The following is a 27,642-nucleotide window of genomic DNA, read 5'->3' on the forward strand; positions in this document are numbered from 1 at the left end:
CCCCTGTGGCTATGCCAGGCAGATTCTGTCTCTCTCTCCTAATTTATTATAGATGCAGTCAGAATGAACAGGAGGTAACAGGAGGAGGAGACAAACTGCAGCACTTAGAGAATTTGCTATGATATCGGTTTTACATGTAACATCAGAAGGAACAGTGGTTATGTTAGGAAGACGATCTGTCATCTCTCTGAGCCATGTGTGAGGGTCTGAGAAGCTCATCATTAATCATGTGAAACATCTTTTTTTTTTACCACCAGCAGATTTCGTTTTACTACAAAATCTGAAAACTTTTACCTGATTTCTTGTTTTTTTTTTTTACGTTTGTTACACTTTCATGTTTCAGATCATCAAACTAATTTAGATATTAGTAAAATATAACACAAGTGAACACAACATGCAGTTTTTAAATGAAGGTTTTTCTTATTGAGGGAAAACAAAATCCAAAACTACATGGCCCTGTGTGAAAAAGTGTTTGCTCCCTAAACCTAATAACTGGTTAACTCCTTTAGGTTTTTTTTTTTCTAAACATTTTGGTTCCATTTATCACAGCAAGTCTTCCAGGTCCTGAAGCCGCAAAACAGCCCAGACCCTCACACCACCACCACTATATTTTACTGTTGGTATGATTTTCTTTTCTTTTTCTGAAACACTTTTTCACACAGTGCCATGTAGTTTGAATTCTGTTTTCCCTCAATAATAAAAAAAACCTCTCATTTAAAAATGTTGTGTTCAACTGTGTTATCTTTTACTAATATTTCAATTAGTTTAATTATCTGAAACATTAACGTGTCAAATCAGGAAGGGGACAAACCCTTTTTCACACCACTGTATATGCAACACTGGGACCTTCTTATGAAACCAATCTCTTGGTTAATATACCTTTACTTCTGTATTTCAATATAGCAACAGCCTGGGAATTTCTCCGTAGTCCATAGCCACTTAATCAATCTTATATTGGCCTGTAAGCTGAAAGAAATGGAATAAGAAGTATAATCCTTCTATCACTGGATCATCTTTCTATGCAGATGCATACCGACCTACCCGAGAAATATCCAACAGGGCCCAGCAGGCACTCATAGCATCCGACCTACTGTGCGTCATCCTATCGCTAAGTAAAACATCTCTCAGTGGAGGAGGAGTTTATATGCATGTTTGTGCATGTGTGTGATGGAGGGCATGCAGGTGCTTTGAAGAGATTTTGGTGCAGGAAGAACAACTTGCATACTAAAGAGCTGTCTTTTGGCAAGAATTTAATAGTGGCACATTCAGTTATTCGAATACATCTACAATATACATATCTATAATTTATGTAACTAATGTAATTAATGGTTATTGTTTGTTTGTTTTCTAGCTTGTTAAAAAAGTAACTGATCAGCAGAGCTTGGCTCTGTAACTTCCAGAAGCACCGCACTCATCACGTCTGGTTTAATAAAACTGAGTAAACTGAGCTGCACTGTCCTGGCATTTAAGCTGCCTACTAGCAAACAGCACTAAGTGGCTTATTTACCATGAGTTTTGCTGGTGGAAGCTCAGCAAATTCAGATTAACTCATTTATTTGTGTGAAACATAGTGAGATTTTCTTACAAAAAAAAAGCAGTCAGTTTGCAGAAGTGTCATGATTTTTTTTTTTTTTTTATAAATGTGTTCATTAATAACAAAATAAACAAAACTTTTTTGCAGTCGAAGATGTAAATCAATCAGGCCTGCAGCTATTTCCCATTCCTTTGACTAAATGCACGGAGAATCACTCACCATTGCCGCACATGAACAATTACACAAATATAATGTCTGTTTGGAATATGATTTAAAGAAATAAATACAGCTTTATTTACACTGAGGCACAAGGTAGTTGAGTGAACAAGAAAGAAGTCGCGTTAGCTTCTGTGGTCGGGGTACAATGGATGCTAACGTAAAAGCATGGCGAATTCTTGAAATTTACCAAATAAAATCTTTTAACCAACGCTGCTCTTTTATTTGCAGTCGGGACACATTTTACAATAAAAGCTATAAATAACAACAAGCAAATCGTGAAAATGAGAAACGCAAAGTCACATAGTGGCTTCCAATAAATATTTAAACATGTATCACTAATATTTCTGTGCTGATCATCATACAATACAGTATATCCACCATAAGAAGTCATTCCAAGCCAGCTTAATGTTACACAGAGTATTACCATGTAAGAAGATGCTACAAGAACTTTCCATGTGTTAATCATTATAAAAATCAACCCAGAATTTCCAAAATCCCCAGAAATTTAAAGTAATTTCCCCTTTCAGAATTCCTAAAAGCAGACAAACGCTCATTCTTGTGCTCTTCCAGTAGAACTGTTTCTTCCCTTAAATTTACTGGCAGGAAGATACAAGCTCTCCATACCGGTCCGCTCTCATATACATGCCTGTTTTGGTGTTTCCTCCCTTATAGGTGATGCGCTGCACGGCGTCCAGGAGAGACTCCTTGTCCCTGTAGGAGCTGAGCTTGAACTCAGTCCTGGCATCATCACTAAACTGAACAATGGCCACCTGTCAGAAAAGGAAATTAAGAGTGTTTATCATGCCTGTGGTCTTGGATTTGTGCTTTACTGAATTTAGTGTGAGCCAAGCTAAACCGTAGAATCTTTTTGACCTTCAAATGGAAAGCTCCAGTGTGCTATTTCCCTAAATGCTCTGCTGCATTCATGTATAAGACTGACTAGAGTGTTTGAGAATGAGTGGCACTGGCAGCATTCTGATCTTTTCTCTGATTTTTGTTGGTCTTATTGACATTCTTTTGAGTGATGTGGTGTTTTCTTTGTAGCACATCCATGACTTGCACGGTACCCTGATGAGGTCGTTGAGTCGTGATGAATATCTTTTGGCTCTGGTCTACTGTGTCTAGACTGGTGATATTTTAACTTCATTCTTTCCCTCTGGACCGGGCTAAACATTAGCCAGTGTGGTCTTTACAGTCTGCCTAGAAATAGCCTTCCTTATGACGCTTGGGGTAAATAACCCCAGCTATAATGCTTTATAGAAACACATGTTATGTTTGTATACATACTGCAAGCTAAAGAGTGCTCATTATTGAAATATAGGTTGTGTATTCTAGTTGTACAATATATATATATAATATCTATTTTTAAACGATCCTCAACAAACCTGAGTTCCATCAGGACCAATAATGTCCAAAGCGCCAGTGGTGCTGTACAGGAAGCGGATGATCTTCTGGAAGTTGTCATCTCCTATGCTCCAGGAGCCGTCTACCAAGAACACCAACTCTGCTTTGGCTGCTTTACAAACTGAGAGAGGGAAAGGAGTGTGCGGGAAAGAGAGAGTAAGGGGATGTGTGTGTGTGCGTTGGGGGAGGGGGGGTGTGAGTGAGATTTCACAGAAAGACAAAAAATCTCATTATTTTATAGATGTTGCAATACAACAGATGATCCCCATATTCGCAAGACTGCCTATTTTTCTTCAAATTTTGGGTCTTTGACAAGACCTCTATTACCACAGGCCAGATAGCGCTAAGCTGCTAATTAATTCCTAGCTACCTTTCTCTCTCTATTTTTTGCCAAAGTGTTTTCGCCTTCAAAGCGTTTAATGCTAAAGAGATTTCCTAGCATCAGTGGGGTAATAGAGAACACCCTGGGGATACACTTAGCCATGAGATATATGGGCTCATACATTTCCTGAGTGCTGTGTTTAGCTTTTTCTTTATTTGCTATTTTACTTTTAATGAAATTTAAATTTACGGTATTAAAACACAGAGAGACAGGAAACAAATTAATTTTCCTGTACTGCAGATTCCTCAATCAAATTTCCTTATATCATGTGTATACATGTCCATTGGGACTGAACACTGTATGTATTCACTGTTAATACAGACTTCTAAATCTGGCTGTGGTTATGAATAGTAAAGCTCTGTACAGTATATCTGTCTTTGTCAATTGTGTACAATAACAGTTTTTCAGCATATTTATTGAATTATGTGGCTCAAAGCCCATGAAAAGTTCAGCTGTCGGATTAGACATGCATTAGTTAAAGGTCACACAGCTCATAGGGACTAAGAAGACCAACATAAAACAAACCCACTTGGTGAAAACACTACAACATTTTTCCACTTTTCAACCACCCTTCCTGTATGTAGATCTTTATTTTTCCATGTTACCTTCTTTAGCTGATGGAATGGTGGGAATCGGAGCAGTGGTGGGAGGTGGAGTTGGTGGCTGGGTTGGAGCTGGAACTATAAAAAAACAATATCAATAAATAAAAAGATAAATCACACAATGTCTCAACAGAAAGCCACTTGTGTGACCTTACGTCTATGAAAGGATACGCTGCCCGATTCTGCGCGGGTTCAATCCGATTCCCAGACAGTGACAGAAAGCATGCAGACTGAATGCAGCTCTTTTTACCTCATTGGCTAGAAAGCAGTCTGAATCATTGACCTGTTACTGCTGCCACTCACTGACACACAGATATGTGTGTGGGCAGAAAGTGGAGAATTGCTGAAACACTGCAGCTGCCCAGAAACTGAGAGGAAATGTAGCATGCCTACAACTTCCCCTTTTAACCTGGTAGCCATATCCGATTTGATCTAAAGTGAGTCGTTTACGTGACAGTGACTGACTTACGTGTGGTGTCCATGATGGTGACAGCAGGGCCCTCCATGCTCTGTAGCTGGGTGTAGACGCTGATCTTGTACTGCGTGTTAGGCGACAGGTTGAAGAAACACTGCCTGGAGGTACCGCCACTTACAGTGTGCTCCTGTCTGTGGCCATCTGCAAGTCAAAAACAACATGGGGTGAGTGAAGAACACATACCCCGAGGAGACACAACACGCGTGTTCAGTCATAACCTAATTAGAACGAAACTGAATCCACATTATTAAAATGAGCTGGATCAGGTGACAGCGCATCCTCAGCAAGACAATGAAACATAGTTCAGCACAGGCCTATACTCTACTACAAAGGCAAAATAAGTCTGGTGCAGTTACAGTTCCTCCTTGTCAGCCCGTGACACTTCAATCCTACAGTATAAGAAACAATGTGAATAAAATTGGATATGAGAAAGTTGCGTATGGTCAAAGTCAAGACACTGAATGATAAAAGACAGGTTTTCTAATAGCTGCTATTCATCACCTTTGAAAGCTGTAATTATTTTCTAAAGCCATACTGGAGTTGGGGGAAATGAAAAATGCACTAGGTTCATATAATCAGATGAGGTCAAGGAAAAGTGGATTATACGAAAGATTCGATCTTTTCTTACTTTACATGCCCAAATCATGTGTTTCCTTCCTCTCCTTTTATGTAGTTAGTTCTCTCCTTTCTTCTTGTACAAATTTGTCCTACTATTTTCATTGCCAAAACGTTTACTTCATACATTTTCAATTACCTGTCCTGGTGCTGACTACTCAAACCAGATGCACTGTACTGCTGACACACAAATGTTTGCTATGTTGATGCTATGGTGTATGGTTTAGAGACAGTGGCATTGACAATAAGACAGGAAACGGAGGCTGGAGGTGGCTGAGTTGATGATGCTGAGATTATCATTGGGAGTGACGAGGATGGACAGTATTAGAAACAAGGGACCGTGCATGTAGGACGTTATGAAGACGAGGCAAGAAAGGAGCGATTGAGATGGTTTGAACATGTGTAGAGGAGGAACATGGAGTACATAGGTAGAAGAATGCTGCTGGGAAGAAGGAAAATACTTTTTAAGGAGGAAGTTTATGGATGTTTTGAGGGAAGACATGCAGGTGGTTGGTTTGAAAGAGGCAGATGTAGAGAACAGGGGGGTATGGAAAGAGAAGATTTTCTCAAAGATTTATCTTACAGCTCCAATCTCCCAACTCTAGTGTACGTTAAAATTGATAGTCCTTTATGGAGACACGTTCATTTTCTGCATCTCTCCGCATGACGCTGATAATATTACAACCCGGAATAATCATAATCTGCTAACAAGACTGATCAAATATGCTTTCAATCACATTTGTTCGCTGTGTTCTGAGCTTCTCAAACAATAGGATGGGACGTTTCATTATTTCAGGCTTGCTGGAAATTTATTTGAGGGTTTCGTGAGACTTGCTGGTTGATCAATATATGGTCACATTTCTGAAAATAGCACGTACTTCCTCTGTTTTCTCATACATGTACAATGCAAGCATGCACACATGTAAGTCTTGTGGATAAAACATGCAAGGTATTGCCCAAGAAAATACGTTGATAATGTTCACCCTGTGTTGTTTATTGCTCGTACTGACATCCATAAACTAAAATGCAATTAAGAATTGCTCATAAATCTTTCGAGTGAATCTTGGTTTCAAATGTATATCTGACTGTATGAGTTATACATTAGACTCTTACAGAGCACCTGCACAAAAAGAGCATCTAAGTGATTCATTGCTGATGGCATTTCGTGTTTCGAACAATTCATACATAATATCATTATACACAATGCTGCTCGAAGCCGGATCTGGTTTCAATAGTGCCACCGTGCTGAAATCTCCTGTGCTACGAGTCCTGAATGTCAAATGAAATAGCGGATTTACAAGACTTTCCACAGGAGCAAGAAAACGCAAGGGCTTCGGGGATGGGAAGAAATAAAATGCATTAAATGAGAGCAGTGCTGTTTCGAATCAGAAAATAAGTCCTGTCAGAGCCTGCCATCAAAGAACAAAGAAGGAGTACGATGACTACGCTGGGAAGAGTCAAAAGCATATCTGATTCTTTCAAATCAAGAAACTATGGTTTCTTTTGGTGAAATATGTTTGAGAGTGTGTTGTGTGTGTGTGTGTGTGTGTGTGTGTGTGTGTGTGTGTGTGTGTGTGTGTGTGTGTGTGTGTGTAAGACTCACTGAGCAGGGACTCGATGATGACCCTGTAGAGGGAGGCCTGGCTGACAGGCTGCCACTGTGCACACATGCTGTTCATCCGCACCTGGTATGTACTGGGTCCACTGACTCCCAGAAACACTGCAACACACAACAAAAATCAGGTTACAAACATAGGACTTCCAAATTCTATAGAAAAGGTCTCCAAATATTAACCAAGGAAACTGGATGTACTATACAGCTCATGGTGCAATCATATTTCTATACCTAATTGAATTCAGCAACTCCAATGAGGACCAAAAGTCTGAGATGACAATAAAAAAAAAAAACTCAGTACTTGAAACTAAGAAATAAAATGTTCCATATGTTAAATATAAAATTTTCAACACTCTTATATAGATGCCTATTTAAATGAATCATCTTTGTGAAGTTGGATATGTTAACTGCTCTGTGAAAAAAATGGTCAAAATTTTCCTCATGCATAATCTCTTCTATTGACGCATGTGTTCACTTTTATGCATTTAATTCAAAAATAGATGATAAGGTTTTGTATGCTGCCATTAAAGAGAAAAGCCCACATACCAAATACAAGTAAATATGAAATGTATTAAACTATTTTACTTATATGGTTGTCAATTATATATATGTAAATAAATAAAATAAAAAATAAACAAAATGCTCAATTGAAGTATTTTCATACTATAGAATGGTGTACATATAATTTATTTTTAACACTCAATATCATCATTAACTATACAAAATCAACAAGTTTTAAGTTTGTTGTTAAAGCTTTGGGATGAACACCAGCACTCCTAACAAATGCTGTTCTATAAGTGGTCCTTTCAAAAGACTGGTCCTAACCAGATATTGTTTTCTTCAGAAACCACACAGAATGTGCTGTGTCAAATAAGACTAAAGCAAAAGAAAAAAAAAAAGAAAACAGTCTTTCTTTGGAATTAACACATTTTAGTACAAACCAAAACCACAAGCCACATGGTCTACATTACTCAGTGCAATACTCGCCTTCTGGTTTACCGTAAAACAGAGTGCAGATTTTAATATTTAATCACAGTTTCAGCAACGATGTTCACTCCCTGCGGATGAATTCTGGTTCCTGCACCATGAATCGTGACAAACATCTACGCACATCGATAACATTTGTTGACATGAATATTCACCGGAAAATCTTTCTATTCACAAACGGTGCATGTAGGAGGCTGAATATAAAATGACAAACCTTTTTTTTTTTGCTGTCCAAAGTACCTTGACACAGCATAAAGATTCAGAACCCAACATATGGCACAATACAGAAGATTAGCCTTCAGCGTTTTGAATAATGCATGCCACAAACCTTCCCTTTCTTATATAAGCTACATTATTTTAATGAGCTTTTGTTCATGCTGAGAGGAGCTTCTGGCTTGGGACGATAAAACAGAGTCCATCAAAAAAAAAAAAAAAAAAAAAAAAAAATCTGCTTTTGTGAGTTTAATTATTTAAAGGTCAAATTAGAACTATAGGAAATGTTGATGGAGAAAGCATTAAGACGAAATTGTATACAAGTATTAATAGTATCATATAGTTAATGCATATCATTTGCATCCATAACCCTTAATAGGGGAGACTGAAAATGTGTTTGCATGTATTGCTTACAGAAGCCTTTCACTTTCTTTCAGATGATGCAAACAGGAGGTAAATAGCTTTTTTTTCAAGTGGGTAGGCAGAATTATTTTGTCATCATAAGAACATTTTAGCACTGTCATCCTTACAGTGACACCTATGAAAACTTCCTAAGAAGGATCTGATGATGGGTGGCTGATATGTCCTTCAGGGTGTTTTGGGCAGCTATCTGAAAAAAGGGACCTTCCTTATAAAGGCAGCTCAAGACTTCGGCATGCCAGCACTGCTCCTGCTTATCTAGAGAAGGTACATTTAGAGAGTGGCACAGTGGCACAGCAGAATTCTTTTGTGCACCCGCAGGCCTCTGAGAAAGAAAAAAACCGATCTACTTCTCTATTTGATGAGAAACGCTCAGAAATGTATTAGTTTGTGATACAGCCTGCGCTATCACATTTATATGCAAAGAACGGGTATTACAGTAGCTGCATATCTGAACATGAAACTATTTCTATTTCAGAAAGGGTTCTTAACAGTTTGATTATCACAGCATCATGTCTCCAGATTAAAAAAATGTATTAATGGTTATGAGAAGCTTTACAAAAGAAAAATCTTTGGATCACAAGCCTTATACCTAGAAAAGAAGCTGCAATGATTATGACTATGGCTATGATACTGAACATTCTTTCAACACATTTTGAATTGCTTCATATTATCATATATGACTGTAGTAATGATTTATAATCCTACTTAGAGTTTTAGTTGATTTGGTTTTGCATGGCTTCTTCCTCTGTCATCTCAGAAAAAAAAAAATTGGCCTATCATCGTCATCAAATCCCGACATTGCCACAGCTATTTGTAGTCGAGAGACACAGGGAGCAAAATTGGCTGTACTTCTTTTTATAGAAGTGATGGGATATTCTCTTCTCCCTATGGGTAGGATTGCAAAGGGGCATTTCTGTAAAATGTCCGGAAACTTTCTGTGGAAACTTAATCTTGGGAATTACGGAAATATTCCAAGTTAGAAATTTACCACGAATAAATGGAATTTTACAGGAATTCATGGGAATTAATAAAAACTGTATAATTCTCGTCATGTGAAAATGGTATAACAAATACATTTAGGTTCTCTGAAATTCCCAGTTTATTCCCATTAATTCCTGTAAATTCCTATATATATTACAATTAATTCCCATATTTCCCCTAATAAAGTTTCCAGTCTTGAAAATTCCCAGTTTTTTGCAACCCTTTGATGAGCTCATGTATGTGGAAGAGGGCAGATAAGCTCTTCTTTTAATAATTCTTTTTTTTTACTTACATATCGGTTTTCTTAGTTGGTTCTATTTCCCAAAATATAAAAAAACCTTGCAGCCTATTTGAACCCACTACCTCCAGGCAGTTACTTAGATCGTTGTAAATATGTAACAGGTTCATGTATGTTCGTGCCACATCTATTCTCTAAAAAAATACTTTTACTTACATAACATTTTTTTCTAAAATGAATAGAGCTCAGATCAATATGCGTGTCTGTTGAAACATATGATGTACTAATATTCAGTTTTATTTTTATTTTGTGTGCATCACAGAGAGACTCACGTGTCCTGGCATTGCCGGTGAGCGGCTCGCTAGAGCCTGTTGTGTACGAAGAAATGACCTTAACGCTGTACTCGGTGCCAGTCAGCAGGTTGAGAATCAGCAATGTGTTCACATCTTCTCCTACAAACGTCTCCAGAGCAGGACCCGACACTGAACACAGCACAAAACAAACAAGCTGTAACACACATACTCACCACTTCCTGCGTGCAGACAGTATACTAGCTCAAACCGATGCACATTTCAATTTTAGCTTTCGATAAATGAAATCTGCATGTATTCACTACTTAGCAACTCAATCACACAAACTAATTTTACCTGAAGGGTGTTAATCAGGCAGGGATTTAGATTGCTCCATTGCACAGAATAGTACAAAAGAAAAAGACAATCAGAGTTCAGCGTAGCAGAAGCCCAACTAATGAAAAAGGAAAACAGCGCAGAACAAAGTCTGCCCACACCAATAACTTCACACAAAGATCAGAGACTAAACAAAAGAGTGTATAATAAAGAAACAGCTGATCCACACAAATCTAGAGAATATTAAAGTATAGATTCTCTTGACCCTTTACTCGATACACACACCAGGCAGGTTTTTGATATCCAACAGCCAAAAATGAGCAGCAGTTTTATGATCTATTTGCAGTGTGTGCAGCTCTGCGTATTTAAGAAGTTATTAAATGTAGGTGGAGTATCCACTTCTCTCCACCACAGACTCCACTTTTACTGTAAATCAAAAGTTTATAGAAGCTCGATTGGAGTCTTCGCTCTAAGGGCTTCAGCGCAAAGAGTCTCTGTTTACGGCTGTAACGATTCCCGCAGATGGAAGAATGGTCATATTCCGACAGGCATCTGTAGAAACAGATGTCTGCGTGCATGTAGCTTCACAATTTCAGCAGCAGCGTTTACTCAATTTGGCCTTGTCATACACATTACTAGCTTTCTTTTAAACCCCAAAGGCATTCCAATATGTAAATTAGATCAACTATGGAAATATTGGCATCCTTTACAGAGGCAAAAAATAATAATAAAACGGACTAAAAAGAATAGTATATGCAATTAGTAGCTTAAATTCAAACGCAGCAAATCATAAATATTGTGACAATGCATTAATATTATTAGGAGATTCATAATTATACTACAGTTTCGCTGATTTCTGCCAATTCCTACCAAGGCACCTCATCCCCCTTCACATGGCAGTTGGTACTCATGATTGGTACAGAGGTATACAACCTGGGGAGTATTGATGGCACAGCTGGAATGACTTCCTCCACCCACCACCATTAGAACATTAGGAAAAACTGCTAATGCTGTTTAGCAAGACAACATAACACACTCTGTAAATACTGCTCATGATAGACTAGTGCCATTCTGACTGACATGGAAGAGAGTGTGCCATCCATCCCCTAAAAGATGGCAAATTGTGCTCCCTAGACTAGACTCCAAGACTCCTGGCCAATAATAGTTTTTATTTGATGCTATTCTGGCTTTAATTTTATGTCTGTGAATCTTTATAGGACCCACACAAGTAATATTTTGGGATGCCTCCCTTGGAGAGGATCGTAAGCACGGAGATACACACCAGAAGTTGGCTGGTAGATGATCCTGTAGCCCATGGTTGGTGAGGCAGGCGTGTCCCATGTGAGGCGGAAACGGTTGTACCATTCCTCAGACACCCTTAGGTTGCTGGGTGCAGTCAGTGGTACTGGGCAGTAAAAGAAAAAACATAATTATAACAAGGAACAGATGTGTTTACTCAAAGCCTGCAGCAACGTTCAGCATACGCTGGGTTTCGGCGCAAAACCTAACAGGTGCTTTTAGTCTGAGCAGCTCGAACATTCATCACTGTCACATTTGCCAACCCTCTTAATTCTCTTAGAGTCACAAACCTCACTGACTTCACCTTGTGTTATCTTCAACTGCGTTCACAAACATTTCCCACATGGTTCTCATTTTAACACACATCTTCTATTCCTTTTCTTCATTCGAATGCGAGCTAATTCAGTCAGCTAATGAAGATCTGATCAACATGCACTGTCAGAAGACACTCAGCTACTCTGTTGTTCAGTTTAATCAAGGCATGGTATTATGCTACTTACTGGTGGCTTTTAAAGCTAAGCTCTTATGGTGAGCAATATACCTTTAATCCTTTCCTTCCAGTTCCAGTTCCAGTCAACATGACTTATTTTAAATTTGTACCAGAAATGGTGTATACTGGATATGACTAAAAGTCTATTAAACAGTTTTTTCACTGAAATCTTTAATATAGATGAGGTAATTTGGCTACTGTGTATAGGTATAATGTTATGTAGTAAATGGAGAAAAAAAAATAATGCTGGTAAAAATAAGGGTGTCATATAAGTCCAGCATTATATGGTTAATTATATGGTTTCACTTTATGTAGCTTTATGTTATGTAGCTTTATGTTGTGTGTTGTAGCTTTATGTGGTTTAGTGTAGCACCAGGGTTCTGGAGGAACGTTGTCTCGTTGTTACTGTGTACTGTGAACCACTGTGTATAGTAGAAATTACAATAAAAGCCTCTTGACTTGACTTGACTAACGTATATTATTAGATTTTTACAGACCATTTTTTCTTTATGTTTCTACTATGAAAATGGAACTAAAACTCTAGCTTTCAACTTATTGTTTTAGGAAATGTGAAAGGATTCCAAACTTCTTTTAAGACGCTATGAAACCGTACTGTACAAAGAAACCTAACTGTTAACAGGCTTTTACGGCTTTTATCACATCATTTGTTACAGAGGGAGTCCTCTACAGAAAACATCGCCCTACTGGCATTTCTTACAACCCACAATGCAGTCAAAAGCAAGAACAGATCAGATTACAGAATTGATATTAATCAAGTCATTAACGCAAAGAACGAATACAAGCTCCAGTTCATTTTCAATTAGAGTTCACAGCAAGGTGGCATTAACATTTCTAATCAGCGAGTCACAGAACGGTAAATTGTCATTGGAAAGTGATCATTGAAAGTGTGGTAAACATAATCAATTCCATCAGAGGAAATAAGGCTAGTTTGATCACTTCATTACTGCTGGGAGAGTGGTGCTGTAATGGATGGCTTTCATTAAGCTTATTAAAGAGTAAAATCAATATTAGGCTGCCTGATTGAAAATGCGCTCCACAGGGGCTAGGACTGAACCTCTGGCCCATGCCAACTGCATCTACTAAAAATGCATCTGAAATGCTACAAGAGTTATACTGTACGTATATTTTCTTCTGATGTTTGCAGCTCTGGGATTCTTTTTCTGAGCAGAAGTTGTGCTTCTTGTCATAGCATTTTTTTTATTTTTGCTCATAGTGTGCTTTAGAAATTGTGGCAACATAATTTTTTTTTTAAAAAGCTCTTTAGTGGTCTCACTTCTAAAAATAATCTGTAGATGCTGTAAGGCATTTAAGTGTATTTTTATTATACCAAGATGTGCAACATATTCTTAGGTAACTTTTTATATAACATTTCCCTAAACATTGTTTTAAAAATAAACTGATGTTTAAGCATCAGTGAGGCTTATGGAGTTACATCGGGCAAATGTTTTGGCTTTAATCAGCCATTCACAAACATATCAAAGTTCTTCTTCCATAAATATTTGTCTGTATAACATCATCTGGGTTGAAATGATGGTGCACCCAAAAACAAAAAACCCAGCAAATGGAAGTAGAAGAGCATCATGACAAAGCAAATAAAATAAAAAAAACAATAAACACATTGATATATTTTGATTTAGAATGTGTTTTATATACACCACATTTAGAGAACTAATGTTGAGTCATAAACAATCATATATTTTAAGTTATCAGGGAATGTTTGATGTAGTTATTATGTAGTACATTTTCTTGTATAATTTTGTACTAATATCCTGCAGCTTTGGCAATAGTGCCAATGTCATGACATTATAATACACATGTAAGCCACTGGCAAGTTATTATCTTAGAGTGATGTTTTACCTGTAATGTGCAGTAGAGGACAAGAGAAGAGACTCACGTGTACGGCCGATAGAGGACAGAGAGAATGCGTTATCTTCTCCCTCTGGATAAATAGGGTTAACCGTGATCTTGTATTCCGTGTCTGAGAGAAGAGACTGCAGAATCACACTCCTTCTATTGGCTGGAACCACCACCTAAAAGGTAGCAGACAGAAAAAAAATGAAATACATTTCTGTATTGAAAGTGTAAAATATAGATGAATATTTCTTTAAGAAATATTTTTTTTCTTTCTTTTAGGAAGGTTCACTTAAGGTGGGCTGCTTACTGAAATATGGCAGTTACAAAGAAAAACAAAGGGAGACATCCATATTGCTGTATTCACTCCTCACAGACACATCATCAATCTCCGTCTCTCTCTCTCTTTCTCACACATCCACCCACCCACTCTCACTCTTGGATCTCTTTCACTGTGCAGCCAACAATTGTTACTAGATGAATATCTGTCTATGTGTGATAATAATGTGTTGGTCAGGCAAAATTTGTATCAAGCCAGGAAAAATGAATATAATGTTTCTTAGATTATCAATGAATCCATTTACAATCAATATTTACAATGCATGTTGCATAAACCATGTCTTTTATTACCAATTAAATCACTTAAATATCATTAAATTATAAATGGACTATCCATGCTTAGGAATACGTTGCAATGGTTAAAAAAAAATTAACATGACCTGTTATTAATTCCTTATCAAGTAAGAAAACTTATATAGCAAAAGAGATGAACAAGTCAACGTTTATATTCATTATTACTTAGTCATATATCAGATTAATTTACCCTGAGGTGAATCAGGAGCCCATCAAAGAAACATTGGGCACATGTTGAGAGAAATAACTGTGAATGGGATGCCAATCAAATGTAAGGCACCACAAACACAAACATACACATTTACACCTATAGGCAATCTAGTGTTTGTAGTCAGTGAGAGGAAACCAGAAAACAATTAGGAAACATACAAAGTGGGATCAGAGCCCAGGATCAAAACTAAGACCCTCGAGCTGTGAAACAGCAATACTGCATGCTCCACCGACAGGATTGACATGTGGCATACCAAATACTTGTTTGCCAAAAAATCCAGAATTATTTTGGGTTTAAAAAAAAGTATATACAAATTATTAAAAAAACAAGCCTAATTAAAGACTGAGAGAGGCATGTGCTTGTAAGCTTTGTTCATGTTTGTAGAAAATGCCAATCCGAATCCTAAGGATGTGATCAAGGTAAAATTCTTTTACATTTTTAAAATGATCTCACTTTTATTTCTCAATGCTATTTCAGCCCTATTGCAGCTGTAAAACGTGCTATGTTCAATGAAGCGTACACTCAAGTGTACACTCAGTCAGCCACTCTGCTGGAGGTACACAATCCCGCAACAATCCTGCTAGTAGAGCTGTCCACCAGACCTGTGGTGCTGAAACCAGACGACTAGAGTTGCTTTCTTTATCTCGTTCTCTCTAACTCTCTACCAAAGTCCTCTCAAAATGAGTATGTCCTCATATGACTCCTCTCCAAGAACAATGGAGAATGTATTATTCTCTGGTCGTCTTCTTTCTCTTCTTCCTTGTTTTTTTTTTTAAGCTACCTCTCTCACCACATCTCAGTGGCAGTGACCTAAATGTCAGTTGAAGAGATAATGGAATTTTCTTTGTCCTGCTCCTGCCTCCTTTATCTTTCTCCCGGCTTGACCTACGGTGGTTCACTGTGAGAATTAAAACTCAAGTGTGGTTGATGTTAAGACACACACTTCAGCGCAAAGCTGAAAATAATTTCAAACTGTTTCCTTAAGGATAGTGTAATATTTTATCTGCGAGAAGCAGGGGGTCAGATGAATTCTCTCTCTTGGCCAAATCTGATTTTCAGGTTTAGATGAATAGAAACACGGCTGATTATAAACATGGCAAGTCAAGGTCGAATCAATGTCAATACAATGTAGTTTAAAAATGATCGAGGCTGCACCACCTGTTCAGCCTCTCAGAAGGATTCTGCAGCTAAGAAATAACTGAAGATGCAGACGTGTTCAAAATATCCAGAGGGCCAGAAACATTTCTTAAAGCAACTTATATATATACAGTTAGACCCCAACCTACGACCACTCGACTTACGACATTTCGGCGATACGACCGTCACCTCAGACGAAGAAAAAAACAAAAACAATTATTATTATATTATATATAGATGCATCATAGTTTAGTCACTCTTCTGGACTTACGATCAGTTTTTCGGTTTCTATCTATGTGTACCTGTATATATATATATACAGTATGTATATATATACAGTATATATATATATATTAGCAGAAGACAAAGCACTACTATGTGCTTATGCATACTAACTAACAGACAGATTGATACAATTTTTCAGTGACTACAGTCAAACTGTAAAGAATTAGTACATCGTTACAAGTGTGAGGAAGAAGTCTGGTGGGCTTAAAGGGTTATGATGACTTCTTAGACTTTCACAGTACACAGTGGTAATAAATTTCTCATGGTGTGTTTGCAGTGAGTGAGAAGAAAATCCTGACATTACAGGACCTCAATGAAATACTATTGGTGGCACTGTCGCTCTTTCTGTGTTAATTATTTATTTTTTTAAACCAACAGAACACAAGAGTCAAACAGTCCCTCAGAGATGTCCGTGAGATGGGAGCAAAAAGAGTATCGTTTCATCTTTCAGACAAAACATTTTACAGTTTTGACAAGTACTGTAACTGTTTTCGTGTTTAAGAATGCGTAGGCATGATTTAAAGTCTTAGTGGGAACCAAATGTCCTCAATAGAACAGGAATTTTTTACCTTTTTGACATTGTATGTATAGGGAAGGTGTGAAGAACACCTTCCCTATACATTCAAAGAGTTTTCTTTATTTTCATGACTATGAAAATTGTAGAGTCACACTGAAGGCATCAAGGGCTATTTGACCAAGGGTTAGGGTTAGGGTTAGGGTTAGGGTTAGGGTTAGGGTTAGGGTTAGGGTTAGGGTGAACCCAATCGAGATAGTTTAGGGGTGAGCTGGACCGCAGAGTGAAGGCAAAAGGGCCAACAAGTGCCAAGCATCTCTCGGGGAACTCCTTCAAGACTGTTGGAAGACCATTTCAGGTGACTACCTCTTGAAGCTCATCAAGAGAATGCCAAGAGTGTGCAAAGCACTAATCAAAGCAAAAGGTGGCTACTTTAAAGAACCTAGAATATGACATTTTTCAGTTGTTTCACACTTTTTTGTTATGTATATAATTCCATATATAATTCCATATGTGTTAATTCATAGTTTTGATGCCTTCAGTGTGAATCTACAATTTTCATAGTCATGAAAATAAAGAAAACTCTTTGAATGAGAAGGTGTGTCCAAACTTTTGGTCTGTACTGTATGTTCATATGTTCGAACATTTATTTATCATTGTCCTGGTAACATCCTGGTCATAATCAATATGGATCTAAGTCCAAGCCCAGACTTCCACACTGGGAGGTGATAAAATTCACCGTAGATGGATCGCCAAACCAGTGAAGTGCATAATGCACAGATTCATGCTTATAGGAAATTTACTATATACGTCTGAATATGTTTGTGTGTGTTTGTATGTTTGTTTTTGTATGTGAGATCTCACCGATTCCTCTGCACGGTCTCCTCTCTGGCTGACATAGGTCACTTTGTACTGCTCAACATCTGCATCATCATTGTCCCAGCTGACCTGCAGACTGTACGTGGTCTCATCGTCCACCAGGAGATTACTCACTCCAAGCCGCGTCACTGGAGAACACAGCTCAATGAGTTCTGACTTCTCATTCCCCAACACGCTACTGTTCTTAATTTAACTCCACCCAAAAAGGCGTCACAAATGCACAAAAAGGAACAGCGGGTTGTGAGACGTTGCTAATGGAAACCTGCCCACTTGCCACTAGACTAATGTAATAAACTATTAAAGCACAAACAATTCTGAAGCGCAAATGATTAAGCCACTTAGCAGGCTGTGCCGATGTGCTTTCTCCTGGAGCAGTAAACAATGTTTCTGCTGGAGCGGTAAACAAGTGCCATCTGGCTCCTCCAGGATACGAGTCAGAAAAAAAGCAGCAAAGAAACTGGGAACAAAGAGCTCTCTGCCTCTCACTTTTTCTCCCTGCGGACCTGAGCAAAAGCTTCCTGTACTGTCCGATTCACACAGCACAGCAGCATGACCAAACACACATCAGTCAGCTCTCACCTGGTGGGGCTGTAGAGGGGAAGGCCGTGGTTGCAGGCATAGGCACTGGAGAGAAAAAAGATTTATAATGAAATAACAGAGACTGTCGGTTTGGAAAGACAACCACCAGGAAATGGAATAAATTCTTCAAGACCTGTTAACTTCACTAACAAAAGTCAATATACAGGCAAAGTACAGCACTGCATATAGAGAACTAGTACTAATTACTAATAAAGGATTAATACTAATTCAGTACACCTTATTAAGACTAATTAATATACATCAGCATTATTTAATGAAGCGAAAAGAAAAAAAAATATTTTGGATAAACAACAGTTAAAAATCTCCTCCAAACTTGGTCCAGTTTTCAAATAATAATAAAATATTTTATGTTCTTAAATGCACCTGCATCGGAGACAAACCAATGTCAGCTATATATAAGTAAACAATGCTTTATAAGCGCAATATCTTACATGTGATCGCTAGTGCAGACACAGCGCTGCTCTCAGCCTCATCTCTGTAGATAGCAGACAGCAGCACTTCATACTCAGTAAGAGGAGAAAGATCATTCACCACATAGGTATTTATATTGCCTGATATAACCACCTTTAAAACACAAACAGAAGGATATGTAGAAATCAGGCATGAATGGAAAACATGACACTGTGTATTAGGCGTAGAATAGTGTATACATAATTTTATATTTGTTAGGAAGTGGTGTAACAAATGAATATTGTTCGAATGGAGGCTTTCAAATCTTACACATACCAAACAATACATTTTTCTGTTGAATCAATCTAAATGAAAGAAATGGCAGTGACAAATGACGCGCAGAAGTCAGAAATTACGTCTAGAACTGGTTAGCAAAAGTATGGGAGAATTTGTGCGCTACAGACATGCCCCCTTTTGTGAGTCACTAATAGTGAATGTTTAGTCATGCTTATTTATGTTAAATTCTAATACACACCATTTGTAGCATTATATGCTGGTATGTGTCTGACAGGATCGTGATATGTGTGAGAGGATTTTTGTTTTATTGATGAAATGTTTTCATCGAATGAAAATGGAAACTGAATGCACAGTTGTTCTGAGACTGCATCGTATTGAACACGTCCATACCTTTGTATTGTCTCGGATTTTTACATTATTTTTGTATCAATACATTTCTGACGTTTGTGTATCGAAGTTGACAAAAACGGCATCCGGTAGCAACAGTATACCACCAATGCAAGCAGAGAAATCACCGATCACAGAACTGAAACTAAATATTGTTTGATATTGTTTGATTCTGGTTTCACATTTCAGCAGTGATCAACTGTGATACTGGGGATTTGTGAAAATATGTCTGGGGCTGTGGGTCATGGAGTTGCTGTGCCATTCCAGCCCCATTCTCATGGCGTGTCATTATTTTCTGCTCCAACGGCTCTCAGTAAACATATTGACCTGCAGCGCTATCTGTAAAGTACAGCTGCACCAACTCCCAGCCAGTCATAAAAACCTCTGATGCATTTTACTGCACACACACACACACACACACACACACACACACACACACACACACACACTCATTCATAATATTCTATACCATGTACTGCAACAAAGAGCTAAAATACCCTCATTTAGACAAACATGACAGATCAGGGTGTGTACTGATGATGAGATTAAAACTATAAAATTTCACCGTAATTGTTGATGAGGGAAAACAAAGACCTCGGTTTCTTTACCATACCGAAAAACTAATATAGTAAATAAAACACAAGCACCCAATGAATATCCTGATATTAAAAATCTGTATAGTTTCTTTTTATGAAAACATGTTCTCTTCAAAATGTCCTTTCTCCCATTCATCAATTATTTAATTCCATCTGTCAGGAATTCATGGCACATTTGTGTGGAGAGGAACAGCATGCTCCTGGACCTCATGAGAAATGCCTCACTTGCAGTGTTTTTGCTATTTTTCCCAAAAATAATTTGTAGCAGCTGAGAAAATTAAATTCCAACTGACACTATTTCCTGGAGATCATGTTCAGGCGAAGGTCACAGATATTGAAACCTTCAGGTGCGTGGCATTTTATCTTCGCTCCGAACAACACTTTACGCCGATGAATGTGACTCACCGCATCGCTGATAACTCATCCGAATGCTCCTGCTCAACTGAAAATTCATGATTATTACGATGCTTCTGCAGGTATTTACAGCCTCTCCACGTATACGTTCAATTGTTTATCAAGTGTTTTTGAACGCAAAAACACGCAATATTTCTGACCTCTTTAGTCTGTCCTCCTGTGGAGGGTCTCCAGGAGAGTGTATAAAGCTCCACGCCATCCCCTGGCTGTGTCCAGCTCACCCGGAAACTACTTGGTGTTACCTCATCAATTCTAATGGCCCGTGGAGCTGGAACGAGCTCTGTGTGACATCAAAATAGAGAAGCAATCATGTAGTCTTATTAGCCGAGAGAGCTATATAAAAGAGCTATAAACTATATGCTGTACATTCTAAACCTTACACGTCACACTGTACGTTAGTTTGGTACGCAGTCCAAAAATATCAGACCACAAAATATGCCCACATTACATTGACATCTGCATTCTTCTTTGCTTGAACATAACCTGGAAATTAGCATCTATTTGATCGATTCTAGCCCTGAGTAAACTTGCTGAAACAGCTGCTGCACTTACTTCTTGAAGATAGAAGAAAGCTATACAAAATTTTTGTGTGCTATTAGATTACTGAGATGACACTGGCAGAATGCCTGTGAAAATGATGGTACAGATCTATCATTGACTGTAGATAATGAATGCTTGCTGAGTGTAATAGACTATCAGCAATAGTACTTCATCTGGGAACGAGAAGGCTTTTGGGCAAATCTGAGCTCGGGCCAGAAGAACATGCAATTCAAATTATACAGCAAAATTACTTTTATTATCGCATTCTGAATAGCCTTTCAATGAAATATTCTTACTTGTGGTAAATAATCCCTTCAGGGGTTCTGACTGATCCCCATCATACACAGCAAACACAGACACGGTGTACTCTGTTTGAGAGTCCAGGTTCCTTAGATACACGTTAGAAACTGGACCCGTTTCAACCTGAGTTACAAAATACAACAACATTAAGTATTTATACACAGTTTATATGCAGAGCCTGGATTGTAATAAATTGTAATAAAGTGTAATAAATGCCATAAATGTATTTACATGATGCAAAAATAGTTAAATCATTATGTTCTATTATACACAGATCTGGCATAACATTATTACATTATGACTGGTGACTAAATATCACTAATTATCTCTTTATCATGGCACCTGTTAGTGAGTGGGATATATTAGGCAGCATGTGAACATTTTGTCCACAAAGTCGATGTGTTAGAAGCAGGACAAATAGGCAAGCGTAAGGATTTGAGGGAGTTTGGAAAGGGCCAAATTGTGATTGTTAGACAATTAATCCAGGGTATCTCCAAAACTGCAGCTCTTGTTGGATGTTTCCCAGTCTGCAGTGGTCAGTCAAAAGTGGTGGTCATAATGTCCTGCCTAATCGGTGGCCACAAAGTTATGGTTAATGTACCAGTATATACAAAAATCCAAGTCTAGTTCATTCCAATTAAATCCAAATACAGTATTTCCACCAAAATCTTCTCTACAATCATTCTGGGTGGGAAATCTTCTAGTAGTTTACCAGTACATACATTGAAAAACATTTGCTCTGTCATTCTGTTATTGACATAATGTTGTGTAACGTTTCATCACTGACAATGCTGTCTTCATGATATTTAGTGAGCACTTTAAATCTACGAAGAGGATAATGAACATATGGAAATTAATATGATATTATTTTAAAAGCACTACTTTTAAAGGTACTCAGAAAAGCATTGCAGCTCTCACTTTTCCTGTGAAACAGGATGACTCATAAGTAATCATGAAATCTTATATATAAACATCTAATTAGGTTGCACATTAGAGATAATAACCTACCTCGTTAGTTTGCGCACCGTTACTTTTGCCGTACTTCAGCCGATAGCCTTTGACTGCGCTTGATGTCGAATCCCAGTTGAGCCGCACTGAGCTGTGGTCCACCTCAGTGACACGTAGATTACGGGGAGGCCTCAGAGACACTGGACATACACATAAAATTAGATTATGCCAACAACTAAAAAGGAAAAAAAACATTTTCCATTTTGCTTTAATTCACTTTACTTGCATCAGACTGAGTCACCAAGTGAACTTATTAAACCACAAAACAAAGTTAAAAATATTATCCAAAATTGGTATTCTTTCAGTATAACATTTGGAGCAGAAAGCGAGTCTGAAGTGCTCTGTGTGAGTGTTTGAGGTAAAAATCACTAACAGGTGGTCTGCTGCATTGTAGCAGGATCGCTGGCTTCATCTCCGAACATGGCGTACACTGTCACTGTGTAGTCTGTATCCGGGCTTAAACCCACCAGCCTAAAGTCTGTCACGGTGTCTGCCACTTTGACCTGCAACACACAAGTCCACCACCGGCATCTTTAAACCATTTATCAAGGCTTCAATCCACTTGCCTCCTCAGTGGTTTATTAATGAAAACTCCATTTAGTCAATAAGGACTCAGCACACTTTATGCATCACAATAAGCGTGAAGCTATTGATTGCTTAATTTAAGTGTTCTGAAAGGGAGACAGTCAATAAAAGTGGCTCGGGCTGCATATGTCTAAAAACAGCGGATTTACAGAAAAACAAACATCTCTATTTATTTATTTTTCCAGACCAGATATGGGTTTGACTACATGTCCTTGATAATGATGCTGATACTAAAATGAGTAAGCCACTTAGCATTGATCAGACATGGCTGTTACACTTAGCTATGTTCATGTTTCCCTGGTGGACATGAAAATGCTGTAGTTTCTCCTTTTGCTATTTTCACAGAGCACAGTTTGCTGTCTGCTTTGCTTTAATAGCCATGATTACTTGCTAAAAAAAATACAGCGTCATCTGTCTGTTAGCATGGCAACAGAGACTAGATTTACATCACATACTGAAACACGGAATTGGCTATTGGAAGTTATGACCATGAATACAAGTCAATAAGCAGATTATCATACCAAAGTCTAATACTAGTATATCAATGTATTTTCGAATCTCTAGCTTAGGTGTGGCTACGAATGTGGTCTGAAATATGGTGTGATTCCCAAACATACAGAACCTCTTACCTCGATCTCATCCATAGTTTCACTGCTTAGCGGTGCATAAAGTAGCATGTACCCAGTAGCCCCTTCTGCAGGCCTCCATCGAGCATGCATGGTGCTGTGAGTCACATCGTCCAGCTCCAGACCACTGACCACAGGCAAAGCCACTGAAAATGAGACATTACAAAAATTGTCATGCCATTTTGTTTCAGTCAGTTCACTCTAAGACCTGGTATGCATAAACAAGCATGGATAGTATGTTTGATTAAAATTTGATGCCATACGGCATAACGTTTCCTTAGACAGGTACTGAGTGTAAAGTGTAGTTTAGAATTTCGGAATGTATTCCTTTATGTTTGTGTGTGTGCTCTGACTTACGCGTGGTCTCACGGCCCCTGAGAGGCTCACCGGCCGAGGTTGTGTACACAGCAAACACAGTGATCTCATACTCTGTCAGTGAGCTGAGGCCTTTCAGCACGGCTGTGGTCTCTGTGCCGTCCACCACAACCTAGTGTTAAATGAGAATTGATTTTTGCTTTACGTTTCCCCAAACTCATATCAAGAGGTTTTATACACACGAGCTCCAAAGCTTTACACATGTCCGAACCAGACAGCAGTAGGCAATCTCCTGAATAACATGTTGTAAGAAGCAGAAGGTGGTTACAGAGAAGACTTATAGCTGTGTATCCTGCTTATCTTAGATGGCGATGTATATCACTACACACTTCTTATTTAACTGTTTTCTCACAATGGATTTTTTTTTAACAGTAATTTGTTTTTATGCATTTGTTTTGCAAACATGCTTTACTGAACCGCAATACATTAAGCTGAGGGAATAAGCAGGGAATGAGCCTGTTTGCGTTTCTTATTAATTGAACACACAAACTGCCTGGACATCATCTGGATTTTATCATTCCAGGGACAATGGGAATGTTAGCAGGATTTTTGGGGTTTAGCTGGTCTGCTACTTGAATGTTTAAGCAGCTGACTTAAGGATAGAGTTTCTTATTTTTAAAAGAGTGCCTAGGCTCGGAGAATATTTTTTAAATCCGTCATGCATCAGAGCTCGCTATAATCTCAATATATAAAAGCATGTGTGATTGGACCGGTGGAAAGAGGAAGACTTCTCACTGTAATTGCAGTTCAGCTGAAAGGCAGCAGAGAGGTCTAAGTATTTACAAACTACTTTGCAGCACTTTGCTGTTACCATATAATTTACAGTCTAAAGGGAAACGGGCGGTCATTAGACACTTACCTCTTGTGGCTGACCTCCTGTGCTGGGATAGTAAATCACACGATACTTCAGAACGCTGCCTGGCCCTTGGGTCCAGGACACACGGAAACTTCTCGCCGTCACTTCAGACGTCACCAAATCCTGAGGAGAATTTTGTGTGTCTTCAGGGACTGAATCTCCTGAAAGCCGAAGTAGAAATAGCAGTAGAGGCATTACAGTAAGAGCAATCGGGCAGTTAAGCAACAAATGCGTTAACCACAAATAATACATAAAAGGAATAAGAGATGCAATGTCCTGAGATTAAATACATGTACAGAAAATTAATCTAGTTTCATTTACTGATGTAAATCTTTTTTCTCTGACAGACACAGATTGAAAAAAAATGTCCATCCCTATAGTTTATATTTGGTGATGCTTTCCCCTGGAGAGAATAACATTAATAAGCCTCTTTATATAAAGTCTAGCAGGAATCAGCATTCGTAAAAGAGTTTGGACCACCTATACGCAGAACATTTCAAATTATTTTATACACTTGTTTCTGCAAGACTTCTTTCTTTATCATCACTAACTAGTTTGCATTTATTCATACCTGATGACTTACATCCATCAGTAATTTTACTCCCATATTTTCATATAAAATCAGTGTTTTATACCCATTTTTGTAAAACATGCCTCTGCTGTTGACCATGTAAACACTAGTTTAAAATGTCAATAGCCATTTAAAATCCTGTACAGACTGTAAACCAAAACATACTTTTGATCTCTTTGTCTTGTTGCTCGACACCGTCGCACACAGTCCTGGTCAGACCCTCCACTATGGAATTCATGATGACGAAGTCGGCCACGTTGTAGGTGTGTGTCTCGTGTGGCTCAGAGGCAATGACCTTCAGCTCATTTTCATCTGCGTTCTTAACCCCTATACACATTCAGAGCAACAAACACACACAGTTATAATTACACAGATTAATAAAGACACAGGCATTTTGGCTCATATGGTACATTCTGAAAATATTTTCTGACACATGTATGTTTCTCGCACATACATATGTAAGGAGTAAAACATGATGGAGCAAATATAACTAGGTTTTATTCTTCTTTTCCATTGCAATTTATCAGTAATGCCTTTTTAATAAAAGAAAACTAAAAATTTTTTTATCTATTATACTAACATTAAATGCCATGAAACAGTCATGACATAAGAACAGTTGTTCTTCTTGAAGATAAGACAACAATAAAAATGCAGCTTAAATCTTTCAAACAAAAAAATAAATTCTTCTTTTTTGACTTTATTTTATATCTAAAAAATATAAACCAGCAGCTTCACCTTTGGCTCTTACAAAGCACTTAATTAATCAACACCTTCTGAGCAATCAGATTCCGATCTGTGCAGTGGTTGAATTGACTTAAATGATCTTCATCATATTTCTAGCCTTTAAACCTTCTACAGTCTGTGTTTTACAAACATTATAGTATTTGTATGTAGGGTTGCAAAAGAGTGGAAGTTTTCAATGGAAACTTCATTGGGAAATTTTGGAAGTAATCCATGTTGAAAACAGCAGTTAGCAGCTGTCAGGGAACCAACCCCAGCCACTCTTAGTGCTGGTCCCAAGCCCGGATAAATGGGGAGGGTTGCGTTAGGCATAAAAACATGTGCCAAATAAAACATGCGGATGACCCGCTGTGGCGACCCCTAATGGGAGAAGCCGAAATAAAGTTTTTTATTTAAGTTTCCTGTTATAGGCTAACCTGCAATTTTGTAAATTCCTAGGTTATTTCCATGAAATCCCATCAATTTCCATATATTCCCCTTAATTACCATGGAACGTTACCAATCTTGAAAATTCCTGGAATTTTGCAACCCTATTTCTATGACACAAAGCCCTTTGAAGAATCAGCACTCACCAATGGCAAAGAGCTCAACCCCGGCATCCTTTAAGTTCTGGGCAGGAACGTCTACAGCGTCCTGTGATTTACCATCGGTGATCAGGATCCCGATTTTCGGAACGCTGCTTCGAGAACCTGATTCTGGTTTGAAGCTGTTCTTCAGAATGTATGTAAGGGCCAAACCTGTAGACACTCAACATTTAAAAATGGCAAAACACCCAGAATGTCTATCATATGCTTTCTCTGCTCGAATACTGCACGTATGCTACCTGTGAGTGTGTTTCCTCCTTTGTACGGAAGGTTTTTGACAGCATCAATGACAGACTCTTTAGTGGCAAATGCATTGAGGTGCCACTCAGTCCTTGGATCTCCACTGTACTGGGCCAGGCCTGAACATTCAAAACATGACATGACATTTAATAACTTACTATTTACAACTTACTATTACACAAACAAACATATGCTAAACAGGCAGGAACAAAAGAGCAAAAAACAGCATACCGATACGGGTTTGATCAATTCCCACATCGAAAGCATTAACCAGGTTCTCCAGGAATGCGCGCACCAGACGGAAGTTGAGCCTGCCGATACTCCACGAGCCATCTACCAGGATGACGATATCAGCAATCGCAGCTGTGGTGCACACAAACTGATCCGCTACAGAGTGATGAAAGAGAAAGACAAGATTCACTCACATTGATATCTCAAAACACTCAGACATTAACACACACACACACACACACACACACACACACATAGGGCAATGTAAATGGAGATGCGCAAGTGCAGATTTCATTCCTCAATAAAAAAATGTATATATAAAAAATAAAAAAAAACAGTACAAAGGAACTGCTCACAAATTGGAAAGTAAATGTGTATTAAATCAAAAGACTTCCAGTAACATAACACGTGGAGAACGACACAACAGTATGATTTGTGTGTATAATAAAACGCAAGTCAAACATACTGTCATCTGACATGTTCTAACACTGCAGAGGATTTGCTCTGGGCTCCACTCAAGCAACAGCACATGAATCTTTAAAAAAGTGATAGATTGCACCTTTCATTCTTTCGATGTATGCGCATGAGCAGTGCTTCTCCCTAGTAAACCTCACCAGAGTTCAGCACCAGCGGGTTATAAACAAACACATTTTTAACATGAGCAGTA

General features: G+C 38.2%; 1 protein-coding gene across 6 annotated transcripts in view; it reads right to left on the bottom strand.

The window, feature by feature from the left end:
• Nucleotides 1-27,642, bottom strand: part of col14a1a (collagen, type XIV, alpha 1a) — a 93,732-nt gene that overhangs the window by 34,487 nt on the left and 31,603 nt on the right. For all 6 annotated transcript variants that reach the window (XR_014535625.1, XR_014535626.1, XM_083554061.1 and 3 more), the window contains exons 6-27: nucleotides 26,976-27,131; nucleotides 26,744-26,863; nucleotides 26,493-26,657; nucleotides 25,345-25,506; nucleotides 24,612-24,769; nucleotides 23,735-23,864; nucleotides 23,381-23,523; nucleotides 22,540-22,669; nucleotides 22,167-22,306; nucleotides 21,155-21,281; nucleotides 20,459-20,598; nucleotides 18,666-18,798; nucleotides 18,214-18,258; nucleotides 17,620-17,762; nucleotides 14,019-14,154; nucleotides 11,597-11,719; nucleotides 10,021-10,170; nucleotides 6,835-6,951; nucleotides 4,611-4,757; nucleotides 4,145-4,219; nucleotides 3,139-3,278; nucleotides 2,400-2,523 (exon numbers count right to left, since the gene is read on the bottom strand). Coding sequence is in view for 4 of the 6 variants with exons in the window: in XM_083554061.1 (XP_083410187.1) it covers nucleotides 2,400-2,523; nucleotides 3,139-3,278; nucleotides 4,145-4,219; nucleotides 4,611-4,757; nucleotides 6,835-6,951; nucleotides 10,021-10,170; nucleotides 11,597-11,719; nucleotides 14,019-14,154; nucleotides 17,620-17,762; nucleotides 18,214-18,258; nucleotides 18,666-18,798; nucleotides 20,459-20,598; nucleotides 21,155-21,281; nucleotides 22,167-22,306; nucleotides 22,540-22,669; nucleotides 23,381-23,523; nucleotides 23,735-23,864; nucleotides 24,612-24,769; nucleotides 25,345-25,506; nucleotides 26,493-26,657; nucleotides 26,744-26,863; nucleotides 26,976-27,131 (2,904 nt within the window). In the remaining 2 variants the exon portion in view is untranslated. The remainder of the gene's footprint in view (nucleotides 1-2,399; nucleotides 2,524-3,138; nucleotides 3,279-4,144; nucleotides 4,220-4,610; nucleotides 4,758-6,834; nucleotides 6,952-10,020; nucleotides 10,171-11,596; nucleotides 11,720-14,018; nucleotides 14,155-17,619; nucleotides 17,763-18,213; nucleotides 18,259-18,665; nucleotides 18,799-20,458; nucleotides 20,599-21,154; nucleotides 21,282-22,166; nucleotides 22,307-22,539; nucleotides 22,670-23,380; nucleotides 23,524-23,734; nucleotides 23,865-24,611; nucleotides 24,770-25,344; nucleotides 25,507-26,492; nucleotides 26,658-26,743; nucleotides 26,864-26,975; nucleotides 27,132-27,642) is intronic.

Source organism: Silurus aristotelis (genome assembly GCF_946808225.1).
Source record: "Silurus aristotelis genome assembly, chromosome: 1".
Classification (NCBI taxonomy): domain Eukaryota; kingdom Metazoa; phylum Chordata; class Actinopteri; order Siluriformes; family Siluridae; genus Silurus; species Silurus aristotelis.